General features: G+C 31.6%; 2 protein-coding genes across 3 annotated transcripts in view; one reads left to right on the top strand and one right to left on the bottom strand.

The window, feature by feature from the left end:
• The window catches only part of LOC103575416 (uncharacterized), an 89,789-nt gene extending 85,547 nt beyond the window's left edge, over positions 1-4,242 (bottom strand). Inside the window, exon 1 of the mRNA XM_014442607.2 lies at positions 4,172-4,242. Within this exon, the coding sequence (XP_014298093.2) occupies positions 4,172-4,217 (46 nt within the window). The 5' untranslated portion in view covers positions 4,218-4,242. The remainder of the gene's footprint in view (positions 1-4,171) is intronic.
• The window catches only part of LOC103571360 (dystrophin), a 257,760-nt gene that overhangs the window by 96,323 nt on the left and 144,930 nt on the right, over positions 1-16,507 (top strand). The window lies entirely within an intron of this gene.

Below are 16,507 nucleotides of genomic sequence, written 5' to 3'. Positions count from 1 at the left end.
CGTTATTCCCCAAGTTGTTCTTTTCTTTGTTGCCGCCCCTGAACTTTTAGTTTTTGCTTTTAATTTTCATCTCTAAAGCAAATAAATATACAACTAGGATCAAGAAAGATTTTGATAGGAAATTTTCAGCTCTACAAACAAGGTCTCTTTGATTTTTTTCGATAAATCATTCTTTTAAAAGTTATTCACGATTAAAGTTGTGTTCATATTTTGTAACTAAATATTTTTGTAATTTACTGCAAATTGAAATTGCACATTTTCATTTTGACAGAAAAGGATCAGCAGGTATACGATTCAGTCATAAGTGACCCTACCAAAAATAAAACTGCACCTAATTGAAATCAGCCGCAACGTGCCTATCGAGAAAATTCCCGCTTCAATAAAATAGCTACCATCTTGAAATCTCTACAAATGAAAAAGTCTACCACGATATAATCACTACCAGAAAAAAACACTACCAAGATGCATTTACGAATATACTCTACCGTTGGAAATCCCTACCATCATCTTAAAAATGTATATTTTACAGACAGTAAATTTATTTTTAATTATTTGGGAAGATTTAGGAATATTGGTAGATTAAGATAAAATATTCACAAAAACCGATTAAATATGGGATCCCAACAGAGTATAAAATCATATTTACAACACGTTATCTGTTGTTAAAAAATTACTCATTAGTAGAGTGAAATATAGTCAAGTGATATTAATATTTTGATGAAAAATATTAATAGTTGAAGTAAAAAATACCAATTTTTTGGAATGGCTCAAGATTATTCGAAAATGCAGAGTGATTTTCATCAAAAAATTATTTCTGTGTATTATATATTTTCAATTTTATGAAAACATTTATGATATCATCTATGCCTACATTCATCTGAAAATTAAGTTGACATATTTTTTTTTTGCGCACTCATATGTTATATATATGAGATGTACGTTGCACATAATTTATGCATGTACATTTTTCCATGCGGGAAGCACGGAAACGACATCACATTAAAAAAAAAAATCCTACTCAGGCAGTTTTTGAGCAATCCAAACGTTTTTGGGTTCTTTTCATAGGACATGGAGTCGTTTTCAAAATTACTCTCAGTAACAGAGATGCATTTTTAACGATTTAAAAGTTATGAGATTTCATTCTCAAAAAATTATTATATTCACCAAAAATCATAATTGTTGGCTATTATTATCCAAGCTGTTAAGTTTTTAGAAAAAATATTCATACAAATTTTGTAGTGTGTTAAATATCCTACAAGAAATATCTAAATCAATTCAATACTTTTAAAGTCATAGTTTATTTTTAACTTCCCGCTAAAAAAATTGAAACATTTCGAAAAAAAGGGAAGTTATTGGTTTCATCTCGATTTTCGAAAACGATTTTTCACCAGATCTCGACGTTTCTACGTTCTAGGGAGTTATTCTGACTAATTCCAAAACGATATCCGAGTGTATGTATGCGTGTACGTACGTACGTATGTATGTAAATATTCTGTAACTTTTGAATGGATGAACTGATTTTGATCTCCAAGGTAGCATTCGACGCAGCTTGTTAATTCTTATAACTTTTAATGTGCTCTATAGATTGATTCTTAAATCTAATCACCTCTAAAACTATATAAGCCGCGTCAAATACCACCTTAACTATCAAAATTGGTTCATTCGTTCAAGAGAAACCGTTGTCGAAAGAATTAAAAAAAATTTTTTTTTAGTTTTTTTGAAATTTCTAAAAAACGACTAAATTAATCAATCCCGAAAACTGATCAGTCCTAGAACTCAATAAAACGCGTCAATTGCCACTTCACCTATCTCAATCGGTCAATTCGTTCGAGAGATGTCGTTGGAGAAAAAAGTGGTAAAATACGTTTTCTTCGAAAACGATGGCATACAAAAGTATTATCGAAGAGCTCGAAAATGTATTCACACCAATGTTTTCGAACTTAGGGAGCTTAAAAGCAGCGGAAAGATTTGGGGCTGACCCGCAGGGTCAATCGATAGGCAGATTTTTTTTTTACTTTTCTCTTTTGAAGAATTTTAGAATAATTCACATTTGTTTTAAATTTCGTCACTAGTCAAATTTTCGTACTTGCCCCCTTTTTTTGTTGTTAATATATTAATTGAGCTTAATCAATTCTTATGTAGCTCTTTATTTAGTCTTTACGACTAAAATTTAATTACTTTCATGGAAATGCATCTTTACTGTTACTCAGAGCAATTCTAAAGAGAACTTCAAGCCCTACAAAAAGAGCCTGAAAACGATTGGATAGCTCAACAACTGCCTGAGTAGAAATTTTTTTGAAAAAATGTGATAACGTTTCCACGCTTATTAAATGAGAAAACTTTAAAAATAGATCGTGAGCACTTGAAATTAAAATTAAGGGCTCAACCTTTCAGGAAATTTTTTTTTTTGTCATCTGCAATAAAAGTTATAGGCTAAGTAAATAAAAAATGTTCGAAAAAAAAGCACCTTAGTGTAGACGTACGCGAAATATATTTTTATTGCAAACAGAGTGACTTTAACGAAATTTTTGGTTAATGCATAATCAATTCATAAAGTTAAAAGATATTCACTGACATTAATGAATTTCTAGAAAATTTTACAACTATAACTCTTTTATTGTGGCATTAATAATTATTTTGAAGGAATTATCGAATAGATAAAAATGTTATCTTAACTGTAGAAAATTTACTTACAGGATATACCAAAAATTTTGGAAAACATCAGGGTTATTATCATTTGGGAGTACACCAGTTAATGAAAACAACATTTCTACTAGACACGATCAGATAAAACACAATAATTGAACAAGTTTTTAAATAATGGAGGAATATATCATTATCATCGCTAATAGATGATGCGACTTTTGATATTAATAGACATAAATATTATAAACATTTCATTTTTTCGCCACAACGAGGCTTTGTATATGACCTATTATCTTTCAGAATTATTTATGTCATTGAAATCCTAAAGACGTTATCAAGGCCGCAAAAAAAATTTTATTTACAAAAAAACATTGGTCTTTTTTCATTTCATAAAAAAAGTAGCCTACATAAAAAAAAAAAAAATTATTCAATAAAGCTCTTCAAATTTGCATAAAATAACATCATGAGATTTCCAAAATAGTGATATAGAATTTATCATAAATTAAAATTTGCGATACAGCTCAAATAATTCAGATCTAAAAATAAATATAGATTTGTACTTAAATCAGGGTATTGATATCATATTATGTGATTAGGAAAAACAGTTTGTCTGTTCTAATTTTTTTAATAAGTCAGTTTTAACGGAAAATAATATTAAATATTGGGTTATTAATCTGAAATTAAAATATTTTCATTCATGCGGGATGGTCATGATTAATAAAAATCCACAAAGTCAATATGACTACACAAGTGATTTTTGTAGCATAATATTTTTTTTTTGCAGCGCAAAAGTAACTAAATGAATGCGAAAAAAAATGTATACAATCGCCATAAAGGACTTTTTTTGTTTATAACGAATACACATTTTAAATGCAATCAAAAATGTAAAATTGAAACAACAAAGAACAAAGAAATTGTGATAGATATAAACCTGCCATATTGTACGAAAAAAAATTGAAACTGAGTTAATCTCTTCTAAAATATAAGATGAAATATTAAATTTCGTTTTAAACATTTTATGTAGGCAAGCAGAAAAAAATAATAATATCTCAGAACTTTTATGTCATTAGTGAAAATCTGAATGAATCATTTAAGTCTGAATGTGAATGAAGGATCAAAAGTTAAGAGAATGCTGAGTTGGACACTTGAAAATGAAAGTTCTTCGAATACTTCCAGAAATAAATTTTATCGTATTTAATTCATAGAGAATCGTAGAATCGCTTACAAGAACATAGAAAAAAATGGATCATCTGTTCGAACGCGAATGAAAGGTTCTACTATTTCAGAGACAAAGCCTGATGTATAATACGATATGCCACGCAGTGAACGGCACAAAAATTAGTATAAGAAGTTTCATCAGAAATAAAACAGTGACAAAAAAATTGATATCAACTATTTGAAAGTGAAAACAAAATTATAAATCACCCGTTAAAAAAATACGAGTTGTTTAAATAATTTTATGATAAATCTTATAAAAAATAGAAACTGTAGATTGATAGAGCCATAAGTAGTATTAGTTACTTACCGAAGAAAATATAAACCCGCATGACGATCGAATGAAACAGGAACATACAGAGAATGTCATGAGAGAACAGTTTTCACATGTTTTATAAATCAAAGAGAAAGGCTGCGACTGATTCCGCATAGTGGGATTGTTCCGGATTTTCCCTATCACCCTCCCACTTGATAATTAAAAGTTATAATAAAAATAAAAATAATAATAATAATAATAATAATAATAATAATAATAATAATAATAATAATAATAATAATAATAATAATAATAATAATAATAATAATAATAATAATAATAATAATAATAATTTATTAATATTTAGCTCAAAGGTATTTACATAACACAATATAAGATTATTACAATCAGTTAAAATAAAATAATTATAATTTTTACTTAAAGCATGAATAAATCTGAAGTCTTCAACCGTGAACACATAGCAAGATTTACGTTAAAATTTAATGACTTCACATTTCAAATGCTAATAGTCTCTTTTATATATTTAGCTTGATGTCTTTTGAATCTAGGAATAGTAATTTCACTACGAACTTCATCAGGTAATCTATCATACCAATTATAACCCAAATAGGTCAATGATTGTTCCGCAGAATTAGTTCTAGTTTTTATTGCATTCAATAATTTACTATTTATTGCATTGTAATGACTTCGATCTGAAATCATCTCAACCTAGTATACTGCGCATAGCCCTGTTTTGTATTTTTTGTAAGATGTCTACTCTATTTTGACTATAATTTAGTATCACAGAACTACAATAATCTAGATGAGGTGCCACTATACTTTTATAAATGATACTCTTGGTATAGCTATTAGCATTGTAATTAAGTCTGTGTAAGACATTTATTTTTTTCGCAATTTTTTTAGCCACATAATCAGCATTACTATCAAAAACCATAGCATTATCTATTGTAACTCCCAAGTATTTAGTTTCATTCACTTCTTTAATTACTCTGATGTTAATTTTTATCATACATTTTCCATTGAAATTAGATCTGCGATCACGAATTAACATTAATGCCGTCTTACTTATATTTATTTTTAACTGATTATTGCTGAACCATTTATAGAATCTAATTAATGCTTTATTTAAAACTTTATCTATTAAGCTAATATTATTACTGCTAAAATGAATCATAATATCATCTGCGAATAGTTTGCATTTTACCCCCAGACCTACAAGTATAGTGGCAATGTCATTTATATAAATAAGATACAATAAAGGTCCTAAAACTGATCCTTGTGGGACTCCGAACTTAACTTCCTGTTCTTCAGATAATATATTTCCAAACTTAACTTTCTGTTTTGTACCGAGTGTTACGTTCCCGTAATATTTTATTGATTAAATTAAATTAATTATTTTTAATTAAATAATTTTATACAATGAAACGGAAATCGGTTATGATAAGAGAGTCGCCGTGGCTCGCGGGTAGGCAAAACAGATGACGATGCATGAGACCCGGGCTACGACGATTCTCTCACAGGGAACCTGAGATGCAGCGTCAACATTTTGTCAACTCTGTTGGCTTTATTATATTTCTATAATGAAGAAATAGTCAGTCCTTCGAGAGAGCTCATGGAGCTCGAACCTCTGCTCTCTAGCCTTAATAAATTACAATTAATCTTAAATTAATCCAACCTTATTTTGGGCTGCCATTAGGCAGCCCAATACCCTACGACTTCATGGTTATTTTGGGCGCTGCTACCGGCAGCCCAATAATCTAAAAATCATCAATTAAATATTGGGCGCTGATACCGGCTGCCCAATAATTTATCCAGTCCTGGACACTGCCACCGGCTGTCCAGAATTCCTCAAATCCTGCATCCTCATAAATAATATGGAGACCAGATCGCGAACATATTTTAAAATCGCGAAAATCAAATAAAATTAATAATTAATAAAATAATCGACGACCACGGCCCACCAGGGGTCTATAGACACCTTAACGAGGCCAAACCTGGATAAAATTAAATAATTAAAAATTATTTTGATTTTTAATTAATTTTGGGTAATTTCCCAAAACGTAACACGAGCAAATAAGATTTAAACCAATTCAAAACATTATGTCGACGTCCAATTTTATGTCGTTTATCTAATAAAAGTAATATATCAATAGTCTCAAAAGCTTTCTTTAAATCAATAAAAATTACTCAAATATAAAGGCCTTTATCGAGATCAAGCCTCCAATCGATGAATGAATTCTGCAAAGCAGATTCGCAAGAATGTTTTTTCATTAGCCCTGACTGATCAGGATTGAGTAATTTTTTTTCCTTTAGGTATTGTTCCAAAAACTCTTCTACTATACGTTCTAAGATTTGTTCGTACACCGGGAGTGTATTTATAGGTCTTAGATCATCAGCCTCGATACTACTATTGATTTTTTGAATTGGTTTAATTGTTGAAACTTTCCACTCAATTGGCACAATTCCTAATTCTAATGATTTATTCATTATGTGAAGAACAAGATCGGAAAGAGTACCCCACATAAGTTTCAAGATATGCGCATTAATATCATTCTTAGATCCTTTATTATAATCCAAACCACATATAGTTTTATTTAACTAAGAATATGTAACTGTATCGAAGAAATTCCACTTGAATTTACAAAAATCGGTATTAATATGGTAATTATAATCATGATCAAGTTGAATATCATTTACTATTTTTTCAACATTATACACAAAAAATTTATTTAATTTATTAGCAATAACTTTAGAATCACTTAATACTACACCCAAAAAGTCAACTTCATTTAACATTATACCTTCTGTTTTTTTATCTCTTATCAGTTCTTTTAAAGATTTCCAAAGGTTCTTAGTATCATTTTTATTGTTATCAATATTTTTTTCATAATAATCTCTTTTGCTATTTTTCATTTGTTTAACAACATAATTACGGAGCATTTTATATTCAAAAAGATCTGATTCTAATTTAGATGATTTAGCTCTTCGAAAAGATTCATCTCGTTCACGAATACAATTTATTATATCTTTATTTATCCATGGATTCTGATTCTACGTGCTATTTAACTTCTACTCTGCAAATATCGATAAAAAAAATATTGTTGCCAGAAACTTTTTTAGCTTAATATACCCCTAATAACCCTATAAATTTTTAAATTGATCTATCGAGCCGTTTTTTGGGGGTGATCGATCAAAGTTTTGCTAAACAATTAAAGGAACAAGTTTTGTTCCTTTAATTGTGTAATCATACTCAAAATAAAAAAATAATTTTTTTTCTACTTTTCTTCCATTTTTGCATTGGTAACACAGTAAATATGCGGAAAAAAGAGAAAAAACAAAAAATTTCCAAAAAATTAAGCTAAAAAAGTCCCTGGCAACAATATTTTTTTATCGATACTTGCAGAGTAGCGGTTGATTTACTAAAAAACCAAAAAAACTCTTTTTTTTTGTATTAACTTCTAAAGGATGTTTAAAATAAAAAAAAAGTGTTTTTTTTTTTTCAAAAAATGATAAACGGGCCCTGATTAAAAACTCCGATTGAAACTGATTGAAAACGTCCTATCAGAATTAATCGGAAATTTCTGATTGACATTCAATCAGTTCCAATCGGATTCAATCGGAAACTTCCGAATGATTCTGATTGAAAGTTAATCAGAAATTTCCGATTGACTTTTAATCAGTTTCAATCGGAAACTTCCGAATGATTCCGATTAAAACTGATTAAAAGTCAATCGGAAATTTCTGATTGACTTTCAATCAGTTTCAATCGGATTTAATCAGATATTTCCGGAAGGTTTCGATTGTAAATTAATCAAAAATTATCGATTCCCGGGAAAAAATAAATTTATATATTATTAAATGGTAAAAAATTAAAAAATCAAATATATTAAAATCTATGTTGAATCTATATTAACAATTAGATTTCATGTCATGAAGTAATATAGGATACACTATATTACCACCGAAAATGGCACTTGTCACTTTGTCAAAGAACAGAGGAGTGCTCGTGTCAGAATTGCTTCCAAGTCTAGAATATAATACGTCTGAACTACGGTTCTTACCAGGGACACTTCACAAGTGGTAGGCGCTATCTAGTGGCGAGCACCGAACTACTCCTACTGCTATTGCCTAGGACTGGTGAATTTCCTCTCCTCTACATATATCTTTTTTCCTAAGAAATTTTTCTCTTGGTTCAAGCAATTTTTTTTTTATTAGTTGGAGCATACGAAAATCCTTGCGTTAAACACCCCCATGAAAAAAAATTTATTTAAAAAATATAAGTTAAAATACAAAAAATATATTTTAGAATTTATAAAAAATCAATCAGAAAACTATTTTTTTAAGAGCTTGACATTGAAATGAAAATAACTAGAAAAAAGCGAAATTTTGAAAAACTTTATTCATAATAATTTTTGAGAAATGAAATTACCTACAAAAAAGTTTCTATGAGATTTTCTGATAAAACTGATAGTTTCGCCGGAAAAGTAAGAAGATCTCAAAATTTTCTATAAATTTGACTTTAAACTCAAATAACTTTTAAACAGTTAGATTTATCAAAAAATGATGAGACTTTTGTTGTAGAGCATTCAATATCCTACAAAAATATCTATCGTGTATGATAATTCGTTGATTGGCTTGTAAGTTAGAAAATTCTAAAAAATAAAAAGTTTTTTTCCCATGTTATTTAAATATAAAATACAAAAAATTAATTGACGCAAACCGTAGTATTATTATTGAGAGCTTGGATTGGTACCGAAATTTTTATTTTTAGGTAGACTTTCAATTTTTGGATACCAAAAAAAAAAAGTTTTTTTTTTTTTAACCAACTTAATATATATATAATTTTTTATTGATGTTTCCTTTTATTTTCGTGATAGTTTTAAACTCAATCAATACAGTTTTTAAAAAGAAGATTTTATATAATCCTGAAAAATGCTTGTTTTAACTTTTTATAAAATTGATTAAATTGGAAACACAGATAAAATTCTATACTCGGATATTTTAAAAATTGCTGAATTAATGATAAATGAAATTCATATCTGCCCAAATTTTAATAATTATCAATACTATCTGAATCGTTATTTTCCGATTGCATCCGATTGAAACTGGTTGAAAATTGTCTGTCAAATTTAATCAGAAAATATTCGATAAATGAATTATTATTTTCTGATTGAATCTGATTAAAACTGATAGAAAATTTTCTGTCGGATTTAATTGGATTCAATCGGAAAATAATCGATAAATGAATTATTATTTTTTAACTGAATCCGCTTCGTTTGAAACGAAATTTTTTTTTCTAGCCGACACAAGAAAATTTTGTTGTTTATATTGAGAAAAAAATTCCCTGAAAATTTCAGCTCTTAAATTAAATTTAAAGTACGTTCTCTCGAGTATCAAATTTTTCTATTTAAAAAGTATGTTAACTGAATAATATTTTTTTAAAATTGCTATAACTTAGCCAGATTTTAAGCTATCGTTTTAAAACCAGATTTAATTTGCAGAGAATTTGTTGAATTTGAAAGTTTATAAAAGAAATTGCTCTAACTCGATCTATGTCGATTCTATCTGCTCCGAAAGTCTATTTTTCACTTGTTTTATATAATTTTGTTAATAGTGAAAAAAAAACGGCTCATCGTACGAAAAAGATGCATCTATCTTTGAGAAAATTTCGTCCTCTATGGAATTTTTTATTATACTTCCCTGCTAAAAAAAACCGAGAGATTCTTATAGCTGTTTGTATAAGGCCCTATACTTAACCATATAGCACTTCTCGAAGAATTCATTCATTCTTATAAAATCTCTATGGGAATGTATGAGAATCTATGAGATTTTCTAAACAGGGTGATATTGCTGAAGTGTACTGTTTATAAGATACAATCAGTAGAACATTCTACAGTAAAAAGGATTTATACTATATTAAGCTTACAATTTTTATACTGTCTAATGTTAAACTACTCGTATCTCATAGATAATACGCACACCCCTATTAAAAATAAACGAGGGCCGCCTCGTTTGTCATCTACCGTTAGCATTGATTCTAGCGACGCTAGCGAGACGCTAGCCAGTGCCTCGTTTCATTTTTACAAAAGACTTTAGCTATATATCTAGCTCATCAGGAAGATAGTTTAAAATCAATTAGAACATTCTACACGGAGAAATAAAAAATTGATCAATCGGGATAAAATCGAGAAATAAATTAGTATTTTTCGATTAAATCTGATTAAATTTTTTTTAATCAGTTTCAATCGGAAAATAATTTTAAAAAAATTATTATTTTTCGATTGAATCTGATTGAGATATTTCAATCGGATTTAATCAGATTCAATCGGAAAATAATCGAAAATAAAAAATATTTTTTTCCGATTGAATCTGATAAAAATTCAATCGGAGGCCTCAAACGCTCCCGAACATTTCTGATTGAAAATTCGTTTCTGATTGAAACTGATAGAATTCTGATTGAGTATTGATCAGATTCAATCGGAGTTTTTAATCAGGGGGGTCATGTAGAAAATTTACTCAAGTTTTTAACGCCGCCCTCAAATTTACTGTGCAATCATTGGTACCTGAAATATCGATGATCAAAGTCAAAAAGATCATTTTTTGTTTGAAGGCTGATATCTCTGTGACAAATTGTCCTACGAGGTTAAAAAAAGAGCCAAATTGAAGCTGAACAAATTTGCCAAATAATCGATGCATTGTTTTAGTTGACAAAATTTTTCCACGGTCCGTGGGCTCTTTGGAAAAAAAAAGAAAATTTAGAAATTTTTTGTCTCGCGGTATTTTTCATGTTAGTGTAATAACCAGACCTTTTAAAATATTTTGATAAAAATACACCGAAACTAGAGATCTCAAGCTATAAAATGCTTTCTTTAAAATCTCGATACGATTATTTTTCACAAAGCTACAACCTTCCAAAAATTACTAAAAAATTTATAAAATTTTTCTGTTCCTGTATTTTTTTGCGTTAGTGTATAATCATATAAAATTATATATTAGTAGTTTATCTATCAAGTGCGATCGTGTTTAAGACGCGAGTGTGAAGATTGGTGCCCGAGTCGAAGGCGAGGGTACAAACACACGAGCGTCTTAGACTCGATCGTACCAGATAAATACATTAGTTTTTGTGACAGATATTTAAAATTTACTACATTTAGTGCCTTTAAATGGCAGGTTATAAATCCGCGTTTATTTATTTGGTAAGATTGTTTTTACTTATTGAAAATGAGAGAAAAGTCGGTAAGTGGCCGAATTCAAATGATGATAAATTTTGTCACAAGATGGCTCGTTAAGTTAGTTCGATATTTTTTGGTCGTTTGCTATCGCAACATGTAACCAAAAAATTTATTTTAATCCGATGATGACGTCACTATTAGAACGATTAGGTATTTTTTTTCACCAGCTGTATCTTATCTAATATTTTTAACTGCCGGCTACAGGCGCTAAATGTCGTAGATTTCGAGTGTCTGTCACAAAAAATGATATATAACTCGATTACATATAATCATATATGAAAAATGGCCAAATATAATCATATATAATTAAATGTAAGTATTGGGGTGAGCCAAAAAAAAACGAACCTATTGAATGTGTGTCAAAAAAACCTATATACTGAGAAAAAAAATTCTCCCATTGGGCTAAATTTTTAGCTCAATTTAAAAAGGTGTCGGTAGTCCTTTGAAATTTCCCATTAAAATAACATGCAAAGAAATGTTTTTTAATTAAAAATGTCATAATTCTTGAACCATGTGAGATGAAAATTCGACTTTGGAATATTCTTGTAGGGCATTAAATTTCCTAAAAAAAAGTCCCAGTAATCGAATTAGAAAGCTTGATATTTCGTATAGTTATAGGCCATCAAAGTCTAAGGCGTCATTCCACTGTAAAAAGAGCGGTGTTAAAATACCGGTGTTAAAGTAGTGTAAAAGCGGAGTAATAGCGGTGTAAAAGCGGGGAAAACTGTGCCCACTTAAAGTATTATTAACTTTTAAAAGCTTATGAAACACAAAAATGTCAGTTCCTTATGAAAATTAATAAAAAATATCATTTTTTAACAAGTCTAAAATAAAAAAACAAAGTATTAAATTGATTGAATGATCAGATACAGTAATGAATATTATTAAATTATTGTTAAATACCAATTATATATGATATTATTCGTAAAATGTCCACGTATAGAAATTAGAAAAAAAATATTATTAAACAAAAAAAAGTGACAAAATTTAATGAATATTATTAGGAGGGAATTTCAGCGTTGCGATGTATTTATTTATGTTATACGTCATCCATTTAAAAATTATTCAATTTTGCTTCCACAATTTAAATCACCAATAATTTAATTAATTTATAAAAACACTGATTTATTGTAGTGATCAAGTAAGTAAAAAAAAATTCAAGAAGTATTATCCAAAAAATTAAAGGAAAAGGAAAATTTTACAAAATTTTTAGCGATTTTTGGAAGTCTGTATTTTCGTTAAAAATGATAGTATCGAAAAAATAAAAAAAGCAAATTGAAGCTTGAAATCTCTAGCTTAGAGATCTTTCAGCCGAATGATTTTCTGAGCTACGGTTTTTGCGGACCATAAGAAATAGGCCAAAACAAAATATTTCGAAATTTTTAAGGTCTACGGGGCAGGGAAAATTTTGTTCAAAAAAACCAACTCATCGCTCATTTCGGAAATTTATTCAGCTACAATTTGGTTTTCGTTTTTTTTTTCCGTAGGACAATTTGCTGCGGAGATATCAGCCTTTGAATGAAAAAGAATCCTTTTGTCGTCGATTATCGATATCTCAGCAACTAATGGTCGCACAGTAACTTAAAGGGCAGTTGGAGAAACTTGAATAAGTTCCCTACAAGTTACATTTTCGATAAAATAAAAAAATTTGTTTTCTATCCTTAATATCAACTTGAAAAATCCACGAAAAATAGTCACTTTTTGGTTTTTTAGTCAACTCATCGCTTTTTTGCAAATATTGATGGAAAGGTTAATGTTGCCAGGTGATTTTACAGCTCAATGTCTCCCAAAAACCCTGAAAATTTTCAGATCGATCCATTGAACCGTTTGTCCGGGCCGATTGCTTAAAGTTTTACAAAACAATTGAAGGAAAAAGTTTTGTTCTTTAATTTGTGTAATTATTACCAAAATGAAAAAATCCACTTTTTTTTATTTTCTTTCATTTTTGCGTTAGTTATTCAGTAAATGTGAGGTAAAGAGACGAAAAATCATTTTTTCCGAAAAACGAGATTAAACAAAAATTTTTTTTGCTTTTTTCTTATGTTTTACGCGGGTTTTTTTTTCTTTCATTTTGCGAAATTTTTTTTTTTTTTTTATTTATAATAATAATAATAATAATAATAATAATAATGATAATAATAATAATAATAATAATAATAATAATAATAATTATAATAATAATAATAATAATAATAATAATAATAATAATAATAATAATAATAATAATAATAATAATAATTATTATAATAATAATAATTATAATAATAATAATAATAATAATAATAATAATAATAATAATAATAATAATAATAATAAACGCCCGCGGTGCATGTTGTGCGGCCAGCGGGGGTCTTAGTTACCCCGTGGCGCATCGTGGGCAATGTAGGCTGGCCTCCCATCTGCTGGCCTACCAATCGCACAACAAACTTTACGTTGGGTTAACTCCCCAACGTAAAGTAATACTGAGTTCAAGACAATACTGAACCAGGAAGTGCTCCCCACAACCTGCCCTTCTCGGATGAGGGCAACCCACTAGCTGGGCGGAGTACCGAGATTCCGAACGATGACGACCTTGGCGAACAACGGACTGCATTTAGGTGGACGGAGGAATTACGAGCCGATCTCTTGATGTGCTATAATAACAGTGAACCGGAGCGGAGAGGCTACATGGCGAGGATGCATGCTCTCTGGAGCAATATGCATCCTAACTACAGCCATCTGTCACAACAACATCTCCGAGACTATGCCTCTCATCTCCGGCGAACACGGAGATCACTGTTAAGGAACAGACGATTATCTCATCGTCTGTCTTTTCCAGCACAGTTACATCAAGAGAGACGCCGTTCTTCTGAAGACGCTGACAATGATTTTGAAAGGCGACAAGTATGTATCTCAAAGAAGATACACTACCCAAAACAGCTACTTGACACGGTAAACCAAGAACTATCTGCCCGGATTCAGGAAGACTCTATTTTGCTCACCATCAATCAAGCTGTCTATGATGCTGCTTCCTCACTCTTACCTCCAGCGAGGAGAAATATTTCTTCTCCTGAGGCAAAGATGAGAGGGCGCATTGGGCAGCTGTCACTAAAGATTGATGATCTCCGGAAACATGTCTCCCGCATTCAGTGTGTGATTGAGTATGTAAATGCACGTAAAGCATTTACATCCAAAGTCCGCCGCATTGCGGCTGGACTACGCTATCAGCATCACACACTGAATAAGGAGAATCTTCTTAATATCAAAGAAGGTTCCCTTAACAGGTTGCGGGCTCTAGTGACTGCTAAAAAGTCACTAGAGAAAAAGCTGAAGCGGCTTACCGATAACTCTTTGTTTCGGTTAAGTCCTTCACGCTTTCTGACACCTAAGACATCTGTTTCTGGCGATTCCCCATCCATCGAGCAAGTAGAAGCTTTCTGGTCCGAGTTGTATGGTGATCAACCGAACGTGAATCGTGACACTCCAGCTCTCAACGACTTCGAAGCATTTTGTCGACAACATCGCAACGACAATGCTGATGAAGAGAGCCCCGAAGTCAGCGTGGAAGAAGTTCGTTCAGCTCTGAACAATGGTAAGAACTGGGCTGCTCCGGGTCCAGATGGCATTAACCTATTTTGGTGGAAGAAATTAACTTCTACCCATAGTCATCTGGCCCGGATTTTTACAGCGTTCATCAGAGGTAATGAACCAATTCCATGCTGGCTTGTAGAAGGGCGAACCGTGCTCATCCCAAAGAAAGGAAACTTGTCTGACCCGAAAAACTACAGGCCTATCACCTGTTTGAATGCGGTTTATAAGATTTTCACCAAAATCTTGAATAATCGCATTCTGCAGGAGATAGACCCTGTATGGCAGCAGATATACGAACAACGTGGCAGTAAAAGAGGCCTGTCAGGTTGCAAAGAGAATCTGTTAGTGGATCGTTGTGTCATTCAAGACGCGATCTGCTATCAGCGCAACCTGTCAATGGCCTGGATTGACTACCGCAAGGCATTTGACTCAACATCTCATGAGCTTATTCTCTTTTTGCTCAAATGCCTTGGGGTCAATCGCGATACAGTGGGATGCATTGGGCGTACGATGCAGCTTTGGCGAACACGGTTCCACATTTCATGTGGCAACGACAAACGTGTAACCGAAGCTGTACAGTACAAACGAGGAGTCTTTCAGGGAGATTCTCTGAGCCCTCTGCTGTTTTGTATCTCACTGCTGCCAATATCTGTTGCGCTACGCCGCACCCGTGGATACTCAGTGGGTCCATCAAATGATCGAAAGTATTCGATCACCCACTTACTCTACATGGATGATCTGAAGGTGTATGCTTCTGATGAGGAACACCTTCAGACAGCCTTGAATATTGTAGGGGAGTATACCCGGGATGTTGGCATGGCTTTTGGGTTGGACAAGTGCGCGGTCGTTAATCTGGTGAAGGGTAAGTGTTCTGATGTGCGTGAGGATATCGAGTTAGTAGATGGGAGCGTCATTGACCATCTTGACGCCGGAGAGTCGTACAAATATCTAGGGATTGACGGGAGTCCTATGCAGGACGCCTCGAAAATCAAAACGACTCTCTGCAGCGAGTATGTGCGGAGACTCCGGAAAATCTGGTCATCAGAACTTTCCGGGAAAAACAAAGTCTCTGCAACAAACATGCTTGCTGTCCCGGTACTCCTCTACTCTTTCGGTGTTCTGAAATGGGCCCGAAAAGAACTCAGAGATCTCGATATCAAGACACGCAAAGTCATGAATATGAATCGGAGCATGCACCCTAAATCCTCCATCACCAGATTATACCTTTCCCGGCACATCGGAGGGAGAGGTTTACAGAGCTTGGAGTGTCTACACGATCGTTTGGTTTTGGGTATAACATACGAGGTTGTCAATTTCACTGCAGATGAAAACGACTTCCTTATGCAAATTGTTCATAGTCATGAGAATAGGCATAAGGGAACGTTTTTATATAAGGCAGCAATCTACGCGGCAAAATCCCTCGGTCTTGGAAGAGTAAACCCTCTTATCGAACTCCCTAAGGAGGAATTTAAGAGGGTCATCAGCAATGCTGAGCAACAAAAACTGCTCAGCACACATGTGGACAAGTCCATGCACAGCGTGTTCTTTAAACACGTGCGTGAACATG

The sequence above is a fragment of the Microplitis demolitor genome, chromosome 1, assembly GCF_026212275.2.
Source record: "Microplitis demolitor isolate Queensland-Clemson2020A chromosome 1, iyMicDemo2.1a, whole genome shotgun sequence".
Classification (NCBI taxonomy): Eukaryota; Metazoa; Arthropoda; class Insecta; order Hymenoptera; family Braconidae; genus Microplitis; species Microplitis demolitor.
Note: the sequence above shows the minus strand (reverse complement) of the source record. Positions and strands in the feature narration are given on the sequence as shown.